At 39.7% G+C, this 22,437-nt stretch overlaps 1 protein-coding gene across 1 annotated transcript in view; it reads left to right on the forward strand.

The window, feature by feature from the left end:
- Positions 1 to 22,437, forward strand: part of tnfsf10l (TNF superfamily member 10, like) — a 66,010-nt gene that overhangs the window by 29,480 nt on the left and 14,093 nt on the right. Inside the window, 1 exon segment of the mRNA XM_035675547.1 lies at positions 4,756 to 4,905. Coding sequence (XP_035531440.1) covers positions 4,756 to 4,905 — 150 coding nt within the window.

Raw genomic sequence — 22,437 nt, forward strand, 5'->3', positions numbered from 1 at the left:
CTGAGTCCCCCACCCACCCACCCCCAATCTCCGGAGGCTTACATGTCACTACTGGCCTACAGAATATCTCACATTTTCCTCGTTGCTTTCCAACAGTTCTCCTAAACTGAAACCACAAGGAGTAAGGCAAGCAACAGATCGAATCAAATGAGTTCTTTGGCCTCAGAAGGAAGCGAAAGGCCATTGCTATGATGCAAAATCAACAACAGGACGATGTAACGGAGGAGTCGTGTGAGAGGAACGGGAGACAGAACAGCAAGCCGACAGAGCTGCGGAGTTTGGCTGTTAGCGGGATCAGAAAAGTAGAGGGAGAAATGAAGGGAAAGATCCTGCAGGGAGACCAAACTTGGAAGGAGGAAGAACCAGCTTGGCTCTGTGATGGTGCTGACTTCCAGTTACAGCCAGACACCAGACGGCTCCACGTGGCAGAGAGCCATTACATTACTATTGAATTTAGAAACAACTGCTGAGAGAGAAAACTTTGCACATTTGTAAATGAGCGTAGATAAATTTTGACATAAAACATGTTTCTATGAGCCTGAACTCTCTCACTAATATGTTCAGTGTGATGAAATTTAAACAGGCCTGAGTCCTGGTGAGACTTTTTCCAGCCTCTAGGGAAGGTGTCTGTTAAATTCGGTACACATGTCCGTGGTGCCCAGAGGACGACTCCTAATGATCTTGGTGATCCTCTTTCATTTAATTATTGTTTATTTGTAAGTGACATAAACACACACCACGACATTTATGGCCAAAGCACGACATACATTAAACTTAACAAATACACAAAATACACATGCAGGCAGTACAAAACAAATAACTGTTTTGCCATTAAAACTTGGTACATTTATTTCCCTCCTCAGGATGAATTCTAATAAATGAAGTGACATTATTTAGCTTCACCAATTCATGATCAATAATATGGCTCAGCTGAAGTTTGTGTTGAGTTTGGTGCTAATTAGCAAATGCTAGCATGCTAAAACGAAGAGGGGAAACATACCTGCTTAAATTCAGCATGTTAGCATTGAGCTCAGAGGCGTGACTGTAGACTCTCTTGACGGGCAACCTTCAAACACAGTCCATGGAGTCATCTAAAATAAGAAATATGGTTTACTGTCTTTATGTTGCATGACTTCTGGGTAATGAAGTTCTCAGACTTTCAGAAATGATCTCTGACTTCCTATACTTCAGAATCAGAATCAGAAATACTTTATTATTAGTAGGTAATTAGTATTAGGGAGCTGTTTCTTCGTGCAGCTTAAACCCAGAGAAATAAAGCAATTAATTTGTTGAAAATAAGATGTTTTCAGACCAAACATGTTGTAGACTGCCTTTGCACCCCCAATAAGCTGTTGGTAAAGCAACTTTACATCTGCGTGACGTACAACATCTAAAGCCCTGGACTCCACTGTCAGTCCATTTGTCTGTATTTCGTTCCATTTTTTAAGCCCAAAGTTACGAGCTATCTTTACACAGATTTTTAAAAATGGTGGTTGCTGGTGCTGCATCGGCTCATATTGACCGTACAGTTAACTTCACTCAAGGTTCCTCTTGTGCTCGGAAAGTACCTACTTCTTGCAGTGCGGACACCATAAAAAGCGGGGGTCCCTTTAACTGTTCCTCCCGTCTGAAATCTAACGTTTCTCTACATAGTTTGGTTTAGCCTCTGGCCTCGTCTCCATACACTAATGGAGCAGAGAGTTTTCTCCTAATCTTGTTTTCAGCTCAGTGCAGTGATGTGTACAGGCTTTATCTTCTCACTAACATGGAAGAGACACTCCCTGCAGGCCCTGTCAAAACCTTAATGGACACACATGCACAGAAAACGCGCAGACATGCATGCAAACACACACACATATATATACGCACGGCGCTGTTAAGTCTTAACCTTTTATTCTCGGATACAAAAAGACACTCCTCAATAACAATAAATCCTTCAACCAGAACCACCAAAGCAGGGAGTGTGTTTTGGCAGAGGCGCAGGAAGAATGGAAGCCTACTTTCACTCCATTTGTGAGCTCACTCGCTCATGCATGTGTGAACCTCCCCAACACTTCTGCCAGTAGTCACACACACCCCCTTGTCTTTGTCCAGACTTCCACTGTCAGCAGTTTTTGTTGAGATGTGTCCCGACTGCATGCAGATGATCTATGACGACCGACTGTGCTTCCTCTTCTCTCACCGCAGCACTGACAGACAGAGGAGGAGTCGGATGGATATGGTTTTTAAGCTAAGCCGCAACATTTCAGAGAGAAATAATGTACTTTTTACTCACACGCCACATTTATTTAACACTTAAAAATGTGCATCTAAAGCCTGATAAGCTTTAAAATGCATTATTATAGATTAAATTACCCAATAGTATATAAACTGTCTCCAGCTAAACCCAGGAACATTCAAATGCTGCTTAAATATTAAAGTGTCAGTGAAAATAGTCCAACATAATATGTTAAATAACAATATAACAATGAGTTCTGTTGATACTTTAAATGTGGGACATATGCTATCAATGCTAAACTTTAAAATAATGTGGTACAACTTCCAAATTGGACTATAACAGGGAAGATTGTTCCAGCTTTAGATTTGTGATGTCGTCCAAATTAAATTATAACCCCAGGTGCAGAAATTCCTCAGCCAAAATGAAGAAATAAAACAAAAGGAGACCCAAAGCCAAAAGAAAAACTGCACCTTCAGTTGTTAGTTTTGTCTTTCTCATCTCCTTTTGTTAAAAAAGGATCAAATACAGCGTTGCTTTCGTGCTTGAGCATGTTGTGTGTAGTTTACTGACATTTCTAGATTTTGGGGGGCATGTAAAGTTCAGACATGTTTCTCAGCTTCATGCACTTTGTCTATTTGACCCTTATTTGATATTACAAGCCTCCCAAAGTTGGCCTGTAACCGGAATGTGCGCCGACTGGACTAACGACATGTGCATCTAATTAGACTCATTAGACCGAATAGACATGTGAATCCATTAAAAGACGTGAGTCATCCTTTTCAGGGCTGCGTATTGTGTTGAGACTGTTGATATGTGGCCTCATTCTAGTCTAAAGAAACCTTTTTGCTTTTCCCATAAGTGCCCTGTGTTTCTTCCCGCTTGGTCTGAATTCATTTACACAAGCTTAGACACAGACACTGCTATCTACACTAGGAACAGGGAAGTCTGCTCATGCATCAACATGAACACTATCGCTGAGGGGGGAGACTGAAAGCAAAGTGACAAAGAAAGAATAAAGAGTGAGAAACAAGAGGAAGAAGATAAAAGGAGCAGTTTTCATTAGAAAACGGAGGTCAAGCGGAAAGAAATTAATAAAAATAAAGAACAAGGGGTGAAGGAGTGCAGCTCTGTAATCTCTCTCTCCTCATCAGCGCTTGTTATAGAGTCATTAGCCGGGCTTTCAGACCGTGACGCTTACAACCTCCCTGAAGGGTACACATATACACACACACACACACACACACACACACATAATTCTACCACAGCCTGCGAGCTACACAACTCTCTCTCAACATTTCAGTTCCCAAAGATGTCTTATTCGACCCGTGCTGCTCAAAATTACATGAAAACATTTTTTAAATTCGGATGGAGGTCGCTACCAAACGGGAGTCGTAGCGAAAGGGGAAAGAAATGATTTCCCCTTCGCCCCCCCAGAGGAATCGTTGACTTAATTATTTCTTATTAGATGTCTCGATAGGTATGCACTATGAGTGTGTGTGTGTGTTCAGTTCGGTTCACCCCAGGAGAAACTCTTCAGGGTCGTTACATAAGGAGTTGTGTTTCAGCTGCCTGATTCTGGCGGCCTCCGTGTGCCAGGACGTTGTCTCATTCCCAATTTCAGAACAGTTCATGTAACATCCAGGGTGTTATTTTATTTTTTTTGACTGTCTACAATTCACTGTAAAACAAATAGGCCGTGTCAGTCAAGGACAGTTACACTTCATGAGTGGAAGCATCTTTAGGGGAAATGTGCGCAAAATCCAGAAAGGAAACGGAGAAGCTGCAAAATAAGATTGCGAAAACAAACTAATATTAAACTAATGCGAGAGGAAAACAGACATTTAAAGTGCAGAGAGAGTGATGCTCACTAGACGACAGCTAGTTTGACTTAGCAGCAGGAATAAATGACGTGTGAATGTCCAAAGAGGCAATAAAAAATAGTAATAAAAGTTATGTTAATATGAATTTATAGGAGCAAAATCAAAACTCAAATTGTTGTTGAAGAGCTCTGTTGTAAGAAAAATTTCTTCACCAAATTACTTGGATGGCAAAGAGGTTTTTGTGGTGGAGTTTGTGGTCTGATTCATCTAAATGTTGTAAATAAATATACTAGCAGGGATTAAGGCCACGTTCTGTGCCGTGATTGTCCTTGAAGGATGCAAAAACTCTTATAATATCTGTGAAAGCTCTGTAAATGGGGGCGCCAGCAGTTTTTAGAGATGCACTTTATATCGAGACTGCTCGGTTCCACTTGTTAACATACGTTAGGGCAAACACAGGCAGCATTGTAGTTGATGGGGAAAGGGTATATAGGGCGCTTTTTATTCATTAACTGTACATATTATTTTCTGCCAGTGAGAGATTTGAACCGCTATAATTGGGTTTGGAGCCTGCGGTCCAAAAACAGCTAGAAAACATAAAGGCAGCATTTAATAATTACACTACGGGTATTGACCAACATCCTGCAGAGATATGGTGTATATCTGATATCTGACCCCTGTGCTAATGCTTTGTTCTGATGTGTGTTTGTTCTGTAGGTGCGTAGCCAGGGTGTCACAGAGGAGCTGAAGTGTCTGAGTTTACTGAACGCTCTGGATAAGGACCAGGACATCCCCGACCAGCTAGCCCAGCTCTTCGGAGAGCCGTGCATCAAACTGGCCGAAGGCATCAAAGCATACATCTCCAAGGTAAGAGAAAATAATTTAATTTTATATTTGTTCTGGAGGAAGAAAATCCTCTTTTATCAGCACTGATTTATCACGAAATCCCCTAAAAGACTATTGTTTTGTAGAATAAATGGCTTTTATTGGTAAAAAACCTTACAATATTAAGAGAATATTGGTAATATATTGTTTTGTCAAGTCAGTTTTGGAGCAGAAATTCTCTCAAATACTCACGTAAAGGAAATGTTCTTAGTAAAAGGAGCTTTTTAGGCTTTTTTGTAAACTTTAATTTGGATTAAATTAATTTAGATTTGTTTTATTTTGTTTTTTGTAAAATAGGGGCAATATTTCCTCACAAAATGATTTAAAATATATAAAATGTTAATAGAAAGTAGTACCACTCCTGTATTCTACTTTATATATCAACTGCTAAATCCAGACTATAATTTAAAATCCATACATTATATATTTAGGATATTAGTGAAAAGTGTATGTGTGTGTGTGTGTGCGGCCGGCTCCTCTGACCCCGGTTAAAGAACAGATGGAGGATGGTTTCAACGTGAAGGAATCTGCTCAGTTACAGCGAGCTGAGAAACATCTGTGGGGTACTTGGTGCAGAACTGAACCTCTGGGTGGGACTAATTGGGCGCATTTGTCATCATAATGGAAAAAAAAAAAAACTCCTCGCCTCTGGGAGAGAGAAACACTCATCAAATATATACTCAGAGCATGTGTGTTGAATTAAAACAAACCGAGATGGACAGTTGACAAGACACAGACTCCGGGTCGTCAAATGACAACACCTCTTTGCTGAATGCTTTTACAGTTACCTGCAGTACCTCAGACGTGTTCGACAGATGGATGAAATTATTGGGTGATGAGTTTCAGGCCCCTGAACTCATCACATGGGTCGTTTTTGGGGCTAAACATTTTTCAAGGATTCCCTCAGTGGCTTTTACCATTTTATGATTAAAAGCAGCAGGTGTGCTGTTTTAAATAATAACAATATGTATATATATACGCTTCCAATATTAACTTTATGGCCTATTTCATCTGCTCAATCACTGAACTTAAGTGTACCCTTTAACCAACGATAAAACACTTAATAAATATACATGTACATAACTTTTCTTGGAAACTGGAACATACTGTATGATGGATTGGGTGGTAGACAACCATTAGCAGTGCTGGAAAATAAGCGAGACACCTAATTTTTCTCGTTTTGTACCTGACATTGTTGACGCTGCAGCATTGGCTGCTCAACGTGTTTTCTAAAGACTTTACTGTCTGAGTAACGGGGACTTAGAGGAGGTTTGTATGCGTTATTTTCTTCATTCTTAGCGTCTGTGGAGAGGTATTTGTTGGTGCGGAGATGAATTAAAGTGTTTGTGGCTCTGTGGCCGAGCCTTTGACCTCCCTTACAAACATGACTTTCTGACTCATGCCGTCTACAGTGCATCACAAAAAACCACCACTGAGCTGTTGTTATTAAAGTTTACCTTCATGTGCTCCAACTTGTGCATACATGAGTCTGTACTTGAGAGAGCTGTGAACCCAGGAGTGTTTTTAGGCACACGTTAGCACACACGCACACACACACACACACACACACAGAGGTGTGTTTTTATTAGCTGTCAAACCGATGCTCAGTGGCCTCGGGCCAGACAGTCAGATACTGTTTAAGTATATGTGGGCGCTTGTTTACAGATTGCCAGGATTGATTGCGATAAACTCAAGTTAAGTGTTCCAGTAAATGTGTCCTATCCTTATCAAACATACTTGAACCTTGAAATAAGCCCTTTTAGTCATTTCTGCTGTAATTTCTAAGCAGATGTTTATTCGTGATTGAATATCTGAAATAATGATTTCCTTTGAAAAACTGTAAATCATGTCTGTGGGTTCAGATTGGACTGAATTATGACACATATTGCAGGGTTTTTAAGTAAGACAACTTTTGTCACATTTTTTCCACATAAGTGCCCTTACTTCTTACTGCCACCTCCCCTGCCAAGTTCAGTTTTTTTTGTAACTCTGTTTTTTAAAGTCCTGCATACAGCAATGCTGGTGCTTCTCAGCTAGCTTAATGCTAAGAAAACAGCACTGAAATTATCCTTGTTAGAAAGGATTTAAAGAATTAGGGTACTGGCATCTTTTTTGGACCAATTTAGGCACTGTTATGGGTCAAACTACAATAACTGACTTCCTGTTGTTTCTACAAACCCAGCACCTTTGCAGCTGTAGCTCAGGTGTTGGCTGAATATAACATCTTCAGGCCTCAGGGTGCCTCTACATCTGTTTGAACTGAGTTCAGGTGTACACACACCTGGTATTACTTGTCATCGATGAGTTGGATCTGATGGAACAGATTGTCTTTGTTTTGTACCAAGACAGGAACTTTTATATCCAATATTGCATATAAAGCTCACAGATACAAACTAGAAACTAAAAGCACAAGTAGGTCACATCAACTGTTAACCATACACTCCCACAGTAAGTGAACAGATAAAGTCGGACTCCCCTTTAGTTTATATGTTGAATCAGCATGAAAATAGCGATGACTCCAAGATGCTGTGGTTCGAGAATCCCCTCCCCCCGCTCTCTCACACCCACACACCCACACACACACACAGAGTCATTCATAAGCCCACTGAGTCACTGAATGGATATAAGTCATCTTCTTGCAGACATAGCCAAGAGGTCTATTCCCATTTAAGTCTGAATGTCTGGACGCTTACAGCTGTAAATCTTCAGCCCCCTCATTTCCTACCACCTACGCACAAACACACACAAAACCACCGACTCTCTTTGTCCTTTTTTATTTAAGTCAATCTCTGTTTTTGAACTACTTTCTTTCCCAATCTGCTTCTTCTTTTCTTTCACCTTCTCCCCTCTTCATCCCTCTCTCTCTCTCCGCTCTACTTGTATGATACAATCGGAGAGAGTGCTGCTCCATGCCCCTGTGGTCCTCACTGGACAGGAACAGGAATGTCTAGATTTTCCTCCAGTGTAAATGGGCAACACATCCAAACAAATTTACATCCCATTATTCTTTTCACACATTCAGACACACGTATTATTGAGCTAATCCAAATCCCATTAATTTCCACATCAGCACTGTGTTTTTCCAACTGTGCGTTTTAACCCCTATCTGCTCCAGTAGAGCATCGCAGTGGCTGACGGTGCAACACAGGTGTCCACTTTTAGTGACTCCTCCAAGCTGATTTTCTTTTTAAACACAGTGTTTGTGTTCTTCGTGAGATGGTGTCAATGGATTAAAGTTTTTAAAAAAAGAAGCTGTTGAAAAAGCCAAAATAGTGGTTAAATCGAGCTGGCAGACCAAGTAGGCGCCATCTCTTTCCTTATAAAATGCTTCAGTGGAAGAACTCGAGATCCAGATTTTAAACCACGCCAACAATCTATATAGCCTTTTACATTTCACACAGATGAATACTGAGGCTGGAGGGCAGTTTTATAATGTTTAACTATGCATAACCTATATAGCAATCAGGGCCTGAATTAACTATGTTTTAGGACACGGAAGTTTCCATTTATCCGATAAATATGGAGGTGACTGAGCATGTGCAGTTAAGCCTTTAAGCCACAACAAGACAGAAGTAGCCGAGAGGTCTGAGAAGGAGCTAAAGATCTGTGGTGCAGGACTAATAGTCCTAAAAAAGTACTATAAAATCAGACCACTGAGAGGCTGTTGAGGTTTATTATGTCTTTTACTGAAGCTGGCAACTGATGGATCCCCTGATAAGTTGCTTTTCCTTATTACTCTAAAGCAGTTCTTCTTGGTAAATGATTGTTTTGCTGAGCCTTGTAGCTCACGTAGTCTGGTTCACTGGATTGGGCTACTGACTTGGCTTTTAACTGGCATTCCTTGGCTGGTTCCTTACGTTCCCTGGTTGGCATCTGAACATCGTAGGAGAGTAACGTCGCTCAAAGGGAACGCTTCCGTTGTTGCACCACCACAGGGTCACAGCTCTGCATCCACATATTTGATGGTGTTTAAAGGATGAGGTTTACATTTTGGGGAATTTGTTTATGTGCTTTCTTTCTGAAAAGGTACATGAAAGGATCCATACCACTCTTGTATCAATCTGTTTAGTATATAAAGTTGCAGCCAGGAGATGATTAACTTAGCTTAGTGTACAGGCTGTCTAAAGGTATAAAAGATCCACCTACCAGAACCTGTAAAGCTCACTAACATGTTATATCTCATTTATTAATCCATAAAATGATCCAAGAGAGGCTTTGGTTTTACCTTTGGAGAGAGGATAACCATTTTATTCTAAGCTAAGCTAACCATCTCCTAACCCCAGCTTGTGCCTCTCATGTTTCTCTAAAAGATAATCAATCAGTGATGTTTTAAACACATTTTAAAAGGACTGAAGGTATTTTTTAAAACCTCAAAGACTCTTCTAACCATCTGGTTTCCAAAACCTGTGACGCTGTGTCTTATCCAGGTACAGGCTGCCACTTTGATTTGGAAACTTAAGTGACCTCCTGGGTTTTTCAAACATCAAGAAACCTGAATGTATGCTAATACACAAGAGGCACAAACTGACGTTGATCATCTTCTGGCTCCAGCTTCAAACAGATAGAACAACAGATAAACCCCAAAAAAGATAAAAAAGATTACCCCAAAATCCACATTCCCTTTATCCGTCAGTGGTGAAGCTCAGTGACCAGAAGTTAATGTCGACCTGCTGTGGTTGTACGGTAGTGAACAGAGGAGGTAACAGAAACAACATTCCCAGGGGGCAAATGTAGGTCAAGTCTGAGCTAAGCCACTTTTAGAGGCCTGCTGCTGCAGCTCGTTGGTGTCTGTAAGGCGTCTCAGCTGTTGCAGCTAACAGGTGCTTGGAGGAAGTGCTGATCACGGCTCCTTACTGCAAATTAGCAACTCAATAAAGCCATTTGATCCAGTGCTCTTTTGTAACAAGTTGAAATATTTTCTGAATTCTGTACTTGGATGGAAACACTAAGCCCTCAGTGCTGGCAGGATTATGAAACAGTGAACCGTAGCCGTTCAAGTTCAGAGGGAGAAGAAACAAATGGTATGAAGGCTGGTTTTCAAAATGGATGCATCATCGGGTTTTGGATTCATATCAGATATCTGACAAGGTCAAAAGTAAGTTTCAACTACCTACATAAATGCAATAAACCTATCTAACTCTTCAATAATAAGTTTGAGAACTCACTCACACACACACAGTCTTTGTGCCTTTTACCACTGGCACAAAACCAAAACTCCAACAAGTCCAAAACAGATGCTTGGATTCGGTTCACTGATAAGCTATGCGGTTTGGATACAGGTTCAGCCTGGCCCACTCATGTCGATTATATAAAAAAAAAAAACAGAGAATGACAAGCGGTGAGTGTGAGAGGAGCAGAGTGAAAAGAATGTAAAACTAATAAAAATAGAAGATGATAAAGAGGAGCATTCGCCCAGTTTTGGCTGCAGCATATCTCCTGGAAATCATTAAAAGATATCTTGGCTTTTGCGCGTAGATTCCTCTGTGGGGCGCGTGTGCATATAACTGTATGTAATGGGACGAGTGAGTGATGACGATGATGATGTGACAAATATATGTGTGTGAAAGGGATGGTGGAGGAAGATCATGATGATAGTGGTTCTGGCGTGAGATGATGATGACGATGGTGATGAATTTAGGAGACCGGAGTGATTGATGGGAGCGTACCGACAGACGTTCAGGTCAGAAGTTGGCGCAGAACGAGGGCCAAACTATGGAGGAATAATGGATACAGTGTACGTAAGAAAAAAAAAAAAAAGGGAGGAAGGGAGAAGGAAAGGAGCTATTAACAACCCAGCTGGACCGGAGCAAATAAAAAAGAAGGGAGATGAGAGACGTAGAGGAAAAGAGGGGGAAATAAAGGTGCTGCAGGAGAAGGAGGGCGAGATGAGAGCTGGTGAGCAAGAAAGCAATAAAAAAATATCACAATGAGGTTTTAATTATACAACATGTGGGTGAAAAAAAGACAAACATGGTTGAGTTAAAACTCAGCGGGTCCAAACAATGCTTGTTTAACGCCCCGAATAATAATCTAAAAGTTCAAATTAAATAATAAATTAATAACCCAGAAGGACCACGCTGGTGGTTTTGTGCATTTTAACAACAACGCATCAGATTATCAGATATTTTCCAAACAATATAAGAAAGAAAAGAAAGAGACAGGAAGGGGAAGAACGTAAAGCTCTCCTGGAGTTTCCTTCTTTATTCAGTCTTGACGATCTCCCCATCTGCACAGTTCAGGTCCTCAGGTCTTTTGATCGACTATGACATGTACACTGATTGTAAGTGGCTGGTTTAAAGTGAGACAAGGAAGTGCAAAAAAAAGGCTGGAAACAAAGGCAGTGGAGAGGAAGGGAGTAGAGAAACAGCACAGGGGGATTTAGGATGGCATGCGTACTAAAGCCCAGGTATTCAGCCCCACTTGAGACCGGAGTACCTTTCCTCCACTCTCGTCTCCTGCTGTTTTCAGTTTAAGGCACGGCGCTGTAACATCTACACCTGCTGAGATAAATTGCCAACACATCGGTTCTCAGCTTCCAGTTACAGTGATGGATAACGCTCGGAGACAAGGGTTGAGGTTAAAGCATACACAGCAGGAATTCGTATTATCGCTCACTCAAATGTAGTCCCCTGGGTCTCAGTGGTGGCGTAGCTTCACCATTACTCTTACTAAAAGATCATAGTTGTGAGTAATGGCTGCACACCTGACTCATTTTCTTTGATTACTTTGCAAATGTGCAGATGTAGAGATGCTACATTGGCTGAACCGCTTAGTTATTTGGTTTGAATAAGAGTGTTTTTTTTTTTTGTCCTTTAATGTCATAAAATAAATTTAAAAAAGGAGTTTATTCTGGACTACAATCTCACCTCGGGGTCCATTTTGTGGCTGTTCAGGAGCTTTTGACCTTATCACGTGAGCTTCTTCATGGTTTAACGTGGATGAGAAGCGTTTAAAAGTTTTCAAACATCTACATTTGTGTGGACAAAAACTACATCTCATGATGAAGATCATGTGCTGTGATCAAAGTGCTGTCTCCCCTTCCAGCTACTCAATGGACCTTGAGGTGAAATTATTTAGTAAACCGTGGAGAAGAAATATCGTGTGCTTGCCACCAGATCCCTCGTGGACACTGAACAAGAAGAAGGTGGTTTTCGTTGGTGCTTCTGACTGACGACCCGTCGCGCTCCAGCTAGCTATTTCTAACCTAAGGTCACTTTGAAACAAAGCTCCACTGGCCTCTCTTTGTCTAACACAGATGTATTGTGGGCGCCGTATCTCTAAATCTGCTCCCGAGTCAAAGCACTGATGTCATGGCAAATACTTGGCTTTTGACTGCAGATGCAAAACAGCTGTTTTGACATCACTGTTCGGGGTGTGGACAGGCAGGCAAGCAGGGCCTCAAAGTCCTAACCTTTCAGAAAGCAGTGCACCATGCGACTCAGTGTTAAATTGCTCTTTGAAGCTCAATTATGCCCTCTGAGCTCTGCATTGAAGGGGGCATTTGGATCTGCTCAAGGAAGGTTTTGTGCCACAGTGCATTTTGTTTAATTATTAATGAATAAAAGGAGAAATATGAGTCTTTGGCTCCTTATCTTATTTTGACTTCACAGAGTAAGAATCTGAGTGGAGTTTTTGTTCCTTAAACCTCTCTGTGTGCTTGTCTCTTGTTTGCTATATGAAAGACCTTTGTGTCTAAAAGCAGTTCTAAAATGGTTCTTTTATTGAGGAACAACTCAAAGAATCATTTACACATACAGGAAAGTAAATGGATTTTACCGGAATTACCCCATACACACAAAGCACCGATAGAAGTCAAAGAAACACATGACTCTTGTCATTTATCATCATTTTGATTCATCTTTAAAAGATTTTCAGCAGGCGACGCTAAAAATGATCCTTGTATAAGTTTTCCAACATGAAATCAATGCGATCATGCAAGAGTCAGCCGTCTTCAGTGTAGTCTTTTTAAATCAATGAACAATTGGCAATGCTTATTTTTAGTCTAAAACAGTTGAACAGTTACTTGTCTTTCCAAAATCACTGACACTAGTTTGACTTTCTGATGCACGCAAAGACAATAGTGTCCCTCTTCATTCCTTCTCCATGTAGAAAGGAGTGGCAAATTTTCAGATTTCCTGCTCAAACTTATGGCCCCATTTTTCATTCTGGTTGGTCTACTAAAGGACAACACACACGGGTCACGTATGACATCCCAACACCCACATCATTATACGCTGATATACACACAACAACGCCACAGCCATGGAAACGCTGGGTCTCATGTTTTAGTCTGCCTCACATTTAAATCTTTGGAGTAAAAACATCAGATTTCCACACAGTTATAAGATCCATTCACTGTGTGTCCCTCCTGCCGGGCTGCTGCAGCTGCTGTCCATTGCAGTGGACGGCGGTTAGATAGTCGTACCACCAGGTGGTTCAAAAGTGGTTAAGCTGACTTTACTGACAGTCAGAACGCTGTCCTCCATTAACTATCTCCTCTGCTTCCATCACTGTTAGCTTTGTGGTTCATGGTTATTTTGACTATTAGTGCAAAGATGTGCCCCAGAAGAGGTCACCTGGTCCTGAGTCCTTGCTGCAGCGGCCTAGGGTTCGAACCCAACCTGTAGCCCTTTGTTGCCTCTCTCTCTCCCGCACTTTCCTGGCTTATCTTCAGCTGTCACTATCCATTAAAGGCAATAAAAGCCCCTCAAAAAAAACCCAGAAACTTCTTGACTGACTTTTCAGGGGATCCCAATTTCCTTCTATCTATACAATGCTAGATGCTTATAGGTGCAACTGCCTCATAATAACTGATCAAAAGTAGGTCATCTCACTGCAGATGTAGGGTGGAATGACCTAACCGTTTGTTATCCACAGCGACAAGCACTCAGTCTGATCTTTTTATTTCATGGCAAAGAAAGAAGTCGCCTTCTGAGCGGCACCTCCTTATCTTATTCTTGCTCTACAGCTGGCTATTCAAAAGCAAATGTCAGTCACTGACATGCTCTGTATATACACACACACACACACACACACAGCAAGGGAGGGGTGGAGGGCTGCAGTGTTGTTAGTGATTTCCAGCTGATTCACAAACACAATAGACCTCTGTGTTTGGCTTCGACCACCCTCCCTCTCCTCATTCATCCCTCAGGCCGAGTTCCTGTCCAGCGACCCCTCGAAAATGTCTCCTCCATCTTTACATCCCCGACTCCTTCGCCGTCATACTGAAGTTTCTTTAGCCTATTTAGCATCAGATTAATTAAAAAAACAAGAAGCTTCAGTGCTGTCACGATATATGTATTAAATGCTAAATGACTCTCACTGTAAACTTCCCCAAAAGCATAAGGCTCAACTGTTTTAAGTCTCTTATATATATCTATATATATTCAGCACATTCCCAGGGTATTTCCAAACTCATATACCAAACCTCACAGTCAGCATTACTACAGCACTTGTGCAGTTTTTCTACTTTAACTTGTCCATAAAGCCTGATGTGACTTTCCCTCCTGCTGTGCTAAAGCGACAGCAAAAAAAAAAAAAAGCTTTCCCGCCTACATATTGTCATTTACAGTCAAACATTGAACGTAATTTACTGAAATCCAGAAATAATCTTTTGATTCTTTGGAACTCGGAAACTGTTAATCATTAACCTGCTGAACACACCTTTTTCTGCTTTTTGGCTACTACATTTCCCCCCAGCTGTGCCAAATGTCTCCTACGTGGGATCAATAAACGAACATCTTATAAGATATGATAAGATTTTATAGACTTTATTGATCCCACATTGGGGAAATTCACTTGTTAGAGCAGCTCCAGATAGAACACAATGATAAGAAAAAAAGAAATACACATTAAATACCAAAATAAATTAGAAAAATACAAGATATAATGAAAGAAAATAGCACTGGAGAGAAATGGAAATGTACCAACAGAAGCCTGCCACTGCCAGTTATAAGATTTATTAGTTTCTCTCAAGTTTGGCTTTGATGCTTTCATTTTTAACTCTACAAAACATTTGAAAGCTTTCCATTAATACACACTTGTGTCTGTGTTTTCGTTTGAGCTTCTTTACTCCTAAGCCGCAGTTTGAACTGGCTTTCAAAACTGATATTCCAAAATTAAAACTTTGACTCAGTGATCAGTCAAAACAACAAGTAAAAAGTTGAGTCAGCCAAAGACAATCTGATCTATTGACTGCTGGTGGTTTGTGTTATTTACAGAATAGGACTGACCACATAATTATTTAATTGAGGAAACTCCTTTTTTATACACAAAAGATGTTATTTCCAATCTCCTGTCCTGGCTGTGAGTGATAACAACATTTCATATGGGAAAACAAGAGGTGCAGGGTTAAAGAGTGGGTAAACCGCAACCACAGAGGGAAGAAAAACTGGATTGGAAAACAGGAAGAAAAAAAGAGACGAGATTGAAATCGCTCTCTGATGAAAGCTGACGATAAATGGGTGAACAACAAACTCCAGCAGATTGCGACACGCTTAGATCACACCTGCCCAGTTTTATTATGATCTGAATAACAAAATCTACAAAACTTTGATAAAAATCAAACGGTTTTTGCATCAAAATCAGTTCATTACAGTCGAATCGCCACAATCATTGGATGAACTCAAAGAGGGGTTGAGTAAATACGCATAAATTTTTTTTAATTTAGTCCAACTTTGGTGAACTTTTGCACACACTTTACACCATTGACCAACAGCATAATGTCTTAATAGCGCTGACATTTGAGGGAACAGAGAGCCAAAGTTATTGTAGCTTATTAGCTGTATTCCACATACTTTATCTAACTGCTCCACAAAAGGATGAATTGAATTATCCCATCAGCAAACAAGCTAATGAGTTTGCTAACTGACAGTTTAAGCTTTTATCCCCCTCAGTAACTTTTTTATGGAATAAAATGATGTACAATCGCGAGAAACAAAATGCCAGAGAGGAAAAAGAACAAATATTAAGGAGTTTTGAGAGCTATTGTGAGTGAATAGTGCTAGCATGTTCACGGCCTGCTGGCATGTTTGCAGTTAGCTTACCAGCTACAATAGTTTACTAACTACGCCACCATATTTCACTTTCTGGTGTGACAAGGCCTTAAAAGAGTGTATTTTATTGTTATTTTTATTATTTTAATAATAATAATAATAATTTATACAGCAGTTTTCAAAATAAAGTTAAAAAGTGTCTTACGTGGCGGGAACCCGGATTAAAAACATTACAGGAGGCAAAAAGGCCAAATAAAAAGACCTGACAATAAAGCAGATAAAAGATATTGCAAAACCAAGCGCACTGGAGCAAAATACTCATCACTAATATATGATAAAACCAACAATACTAACATAATAGATTAGAAATTATGGAAAATTAAAGCAATAAATGTATTAATTTAGATGCTGCTGAAAGCTTTTAGGTTTTTTTCCCCATCACTATCTATTTTAATGTCCTTATTTATCATATGATCAATAGTTTTATCATTTCCCAAACATTAAAAAAAAAAATTTCCCCCACAGCATCTTCAATTTTGTACATTTTCTAGGTCAAAACCGACAGCACTGCTCCATTAAACCCTTATAAGGATGTAAAACCTCGGGGAAACATTGTCCTCGGCATCATATTTGTCCATGGAGCATTTACAGTCCAAACATTGTTATAACATAACTACTAGAAAACTTGGCTTCCAGCTACAGTTTAAAAAAAAAAACCCTCAACAGTAGGTCTATTGGCACAAACAGGCTCTAACATTGTCGCCTTTAAAACACACCACAGGCATTGTGGCAACCTTGAAAATGTGACATTTTCATCACGTCTGATGAAGCCATGGTTTTCATTACCACAATCAAGGATGTTTTTTGTTGATTAGGTTTTATTGAGTTTCCTTCTGGGGCAAAAATAAAGCTCTGACAGTACGCTCCCAGCCACAGGAAAAGCTTCTGTGAATCCCTAAATTGTTGTGTTCATGTCTAATATCATCTCTTGACCACACTGTCTCCTTGGCTTAGCCTTTTATCTATCTTTTTTTATTATTATTTATTGCCATTCCCTGCATTTGCACCGCAGTCTGCCTCTGCCGTCAGCATGAAAAAATAAAAAATAAATGGAAAAGTTGGCATAAACACAACTTGGAGATAAAAAGAAGAAACACGCAACTCCTATGAAGTCATCTGAAGTCTGAAACCCTGCTGTATGTGTGATAAATGGGCTCATTTTGACAGTATAAACAGCAAATGTTTGAGGCTCACCACCTTGCAATGGCTTTAGAGTCACCAGATTAGTTGTTTTTAATAAAATATATTTCTTAAGGGCTTCAGTTTTGTTTGTTTTTTACTATTTATTCGAAGAAAGCTGTGGTCTTTAGAGATGATTTAGTGTAAACCACAGACAGGCGAGTCTGAGCCAAACAGATTCAGCACATGGGTGTGGTCATTGGACCACTAATGAAGGATATTTAGCAGATGAATCAGTGTTTTTTATTGTGTTGGATCACTTTTATCTTGTACGTTTGCCACAGTCAATAAAAATAGGCTTCAAAAACAACACTTAAGCAAACACTGTCATCCACATGCAAAATAGCTGATTAGGATGAAAATATAATGCCTTAAAATACTATTTAAACTACAGCTGAAACTAAATAAAAGCAAAGATATGAATAAACTAACCTACAAATACTGTTTGTAAATCCTTTGCACTGTCTCCTGTGTCAGACAGCTGATCAGTCATATTTTAGACGAGTCTCTGTGCGTCATGTGAAACACACCAGACGCATTGTGTGACACTGCGACTTACAGACAGAAAACCCCAGTCAGGGGTTAAGTTACCAGCATGTACCGACCCAAGAGGTGACTGTAATAAATCGTCTGCTATTGATGGATGAGTGTTGACACTGGCACGACCAAGACACTGACGGTGTGTCGAACTGAGACTGAAAATAAACTGTAATTATTAGATAAGTAAACATGACTTAATGAACTCGTACTCTGATTAACGGAACTGATTGTGGTCGATACGGTGGCCCCCTTCAACATATCACATTTTCATGTAGTTTTGACTTGTAGTGTTCTATTTAATTAAACTAAACTTTCTTTTGAATTAAACAAGTGGCAGGAAAAAACGTTGAATGAGGGTTTATTTTAGGTTGTGTTCTCTTCTGTATTTCATGCTATTAAAAGGTCCAGTGTTTAAAATTTAGGATGCTCTATTGGCAGAAATAAAATATCACCTGATTATAAGAATCGTTATGTGTTTGTTACCTTAGAAACACTGACTGTAGATGGGGAAGTCTGCTTTTTTTCATGCATTTTGAGGCCACCGTAGTTGTTCATTCGCTCTTGGAAAGGGAGGGTGAAGTGAGTGAGACTACTAGATAAATCCTAGTACACGGTCAAAAGCATGTTTTTAATAAATTTGAATTTTCTACATCTTAGTTTGCACCATTTTCATTAATAATACAAATATATATACCTATATTCTGGCACACAAGGAAATATGACTAAATATGAGCTTTACTTAACTGGCTATTACTGTAGGCCCAGGTTTACTTTGCACAGTAGTTATTTCTCCACCTAACATTCCTTTACGTGCAGTAAGTTTGTTATTTCTGCACTAAAGACTCAATCCTGTAACCGCTGTGTGTCTTGTGGTTTGTTGGCAACAACTGACAAGTGTCAAAGTTCTTCCTCATATCAGTCATTAATTGTGTTTACATATATGAGTATCGCTGAGGCAAGCATTTAGGATCTTGTTGATGAGATCCGGACATTTTAAAAAAAGAGATCTTGTAGGTATCTAATTACCTCAATTACAACTTCATCTGATGTAAAACGCAGAACTTATTTCAGTTTAGCCCAAATTGTGTAGCTTTAATGTGATGTGAGGGGTTACAAACATGGCATTTACTCTACATATCCACATCCAACATATCACTGCATGTGTTTATTATGACGTACTCGTACAGGTATTGATTGTTACCATTTGCTGCTCGTGTGAAACGAAACTTTAAACACTGAGAGTGCAAAGAACAGAAAACTGAAGCTGTAACACAACCCCGCCCCTGGCCTAGTTTCATGCTGTTTGTGTCCTTAGGAGTGAAAACCATGTTGTGAAAGAGATTAAGGGTGACAGACAGACAGAGAGACAGACATAAAGAGACCCAGGGAGAGAAAAGAGAGAGAATTAATGCAATATAATCAGCTCTGTAGAAACTACTTCCTCTACCACACTTGTTTGTGTGTTGCTGAGGGAAGCAGAGAGAACAATAACTAAAAGAAAACACAAACAAACACATATAGAAGGGTTAAATACAAAAGGTACAAAGTGAGAACCGACTACTGTTTGTTGTGTATAAACAGCTTCATCCTGTTTTTGTTCCTCGGCTGTGAAACCGTACGCTGAAATCGATAAAAGAGCGAGAGGAAGAGAGCCCAGCTAATAACCCAAAGTCTCATCTGTGCGACTGGACTCAATAAAAAAGGGTGATATCAATCTCTTTTCTTTCTCATGTGCGAGACGTCGACTGGCTTCCTTGGCTGTACACAACATTTTTCAGGGCAGGAAACTCCCACACCAAACAGGTCAGTTATCAGGGACTGGCATCGGGTCGGCCACTGGTGCATTACCTGTTGTAAAAACCTTTACCCCGCTGCTTCTCAACGATAAACCTCTAATGGGCGATTCCTGTTTGGTCGCACGGTGAGTAAATCACAGTCAGATGCACACAGTGGCCTCGCAGTACCGCTCTAAGCTTAATATGAGGTCCATATGGGTAAAGGGGGAGGAAATACAAGCAGTTTAAGGCACGCTGGAAGAACTGGTGCAACAAATATTCCTTATATAATATGGATTATATTTGCATTGTAGAGTATGATATGATATTTTAAGGGGGTGTAAGACAACTTTCAATAATATACAGAGTAGTTTCCTTCATTTCCATGAAGAAAACTAAATTAAATTGTTATTTTTTTTAAAGTTTAGATTATTATTAACAGGTTACATTCACAGAACCTTCACTCTCTGGTTAACAGCCTCGTCCTGCGTTAGAAATGTACGCAGCTAATAGAATAATGGAAGTATCAGGGAGAAGAAAACACTGAGTTTGCTCAAAAAAGAAGATTATTTAGTTTGTATGAGTGTTAAAAGTAAAAAAAAGAAACACACAAAGATAGAGGATTGTGTAAAAGATCCTAATAATGTTAAAAAAATGTAATTCATCCAAATTCATTTTTATTCATTCATTTTACATAAACTTCCTGCAGTTATTGTGTCACTATTTGGGTTCATTGTACAGTTGTTCTGTCCTGTTATTGTTATTATGTTGAATATATTATGAAATATCCATAAAATATGTCACTTAGTCAGTGGTCTAAGCATTTATGGTGACGACAAGTTGAACTAATTACAATAAATTCTTAGGACGAGGTCTATTTACTGTAAATCTTCTGGAGATTTCAGCTACATCTGATGGTTTTTTATCTGCTCTTCAGATTTCCAGTAAGTGGTCCCCAAGCTAAGAAACTACTATTTTAAAGGTCAATAATGAATCTTCATGATAAATTAATTATTTTGAATGTGATTTCAGTTCTTTGACGCACTATTGAATGAACTCAGTGTAGAGATCTTAATACCTCTTTTAGCCAATGGGCCGTTGCTTGTAGGATCCTCCATATAAACAGATGTACTGCTTGTAAAGGCTAACGTATAGACGAGCCAAGTGTCTTATTTCCTGTTGTTGTGGCTGAATGTGCCCCATAACACAAAGACGTACAGTATCTGACAAAGGAATGACAGAAACTATCAGATGTGAGGAGAAACGTGAGTTACAAAAAATGCCATGAAAGAAACAAAAAAAAAGCCCCAACAAGTCAGATTTCTTGACTTTCTTCAAAAACTGCTCTTCTTGCCTCTCTCCTGCACTCACGTCTGATCATGTGAAGGAACCAGTGAAGATTTATATCATTACTGTCTGGGCACGCTGCAGGACTGGGCTGTACTGGCTTCAGTACAACATATGCAATGAAGGATAATATTTTCCTTCTGCACCCAGATTTACTCAGCTGGTCTCAAACCAACAGTCGTATCATGAGCTAACCCCACTAACCTTTCAACCACCGTTTCCCATGGAGATACTGGAAAGATCCCGAAACCCGGCTTGGCTTCAAAACCACGTGTACGTCAGAATCACCAGAGTGCATGGCGGATTAATTAGAATAGTGCGGTTCATTTTGGTGTAATTGTGGCAGTCGATTATCTGATGTATGAGGATCTGAATGTTGAGTCTTACGTGCCGAGCTCTCAGTGGTTTTAGGGTACCGATTATTCGTTTTAACATCAATTATGTGTGAGTTTAAGTGTGCTGTAGAATTGGTGACATATTGGGTGCGACTGGGTGTCTGTATAACATTATCTGGTTATTTTGTGAAGGTTTATAATTGATTAACATTGACAAACTATTGTTTGCTTAAAGGGAACGACGCTGATTTTACACTTTAAAGTCTGTGTACAGGTGTTGCGAGTAACACTGCAAATGTGTAAAAACATTATATAAAGTATTTTCTTTCTGCAGAGTCGGCCCAAACTCTAGTTAATTGCCTCAAGTGATGTCACTTAAGTCAACGTCAATTGAGGCTGAACACTTAAGTTTGAAAATGAACAAAATCCGGGGTTTGTGGAGACGGTAGCACATCTCCTGCACGAGGCTCAAAGGTGGTGGTCAGTGGTGGTGTTGCATTGTGGGTAATGTAGGCACCAGGTGTTAAGAAAGAAGAATGTGTGGAACAAGAAAAAAAAGACACTATTTCTGGTTCTGCTGCATCGATTTTTTAATTTATGTCTATCGTGAGTTTGAGTGTGAGTGCAATGATAAATAGTAGTTTTTTAAAACTGAACAGTAAATTAATCAACAGCAATGAATTATTTAAGCAAAAACACAAACATCTGCTGGTTCCGGCTTCTCAAATGTGAAGCTTTGTTGCTTTTCTCTCTTTTATATCGCTTCAAATTGAAATATCTTTGTGGTTGTGAGAGCTGGATCAGCAATCTAAAGGTGTCAACCAATCACTCATTATTCGCAGCTCCAAACTTAAACCTTCCCTTGGAGCCTTCGTCTCGCTTTTAAGCCAAAATTAGACAATGCTTTTACTGACTTTGACATGATAAACCGTATCAGCCGACGTGTGCGTGGAGAATCACCTGAAGTAAAATTTTCCATGGGGCTAACCCTGTCAGGCATCAATTACTGGTTTTGGCTTCGGGTGGAGATTTTGGAAAAGAAAGAGGTTGTGAAAAAGAAAAGAAAGACATTTCAGAAGCAGACAGATTGTTTGACGCAAAGGTGTTTGGTTTAAATTAAGCCAAATACACAAGGAAACCTTTAAAACACTCGACCGTAACATTAAAATTTGTGGTGTAATGACTCTGGAGGACACTGTACTATGATGGATGTCGTTCTTATTAGTTTTAAAACAGAACTGCTCCCTTTGAGTAGACTTTACCGGGAAGAAAGCTCCAGATCTA

The sequence above is a fragment of the Morone saxatilis genome, unplaced genomic scaffold (assembly GCF_004916995.1).
Source record: "Morone saxatilis isolate NCDOM2014 unplaced genomic scaffold, NCSU_SB_2.0 Contig4, whole genome shotgun sequence".
Taxonomy (NCBI): Eukaryota; Metazoa; Chordata; class Actinopteri; family Moronidae; genus Morone; species Morone saxatilis.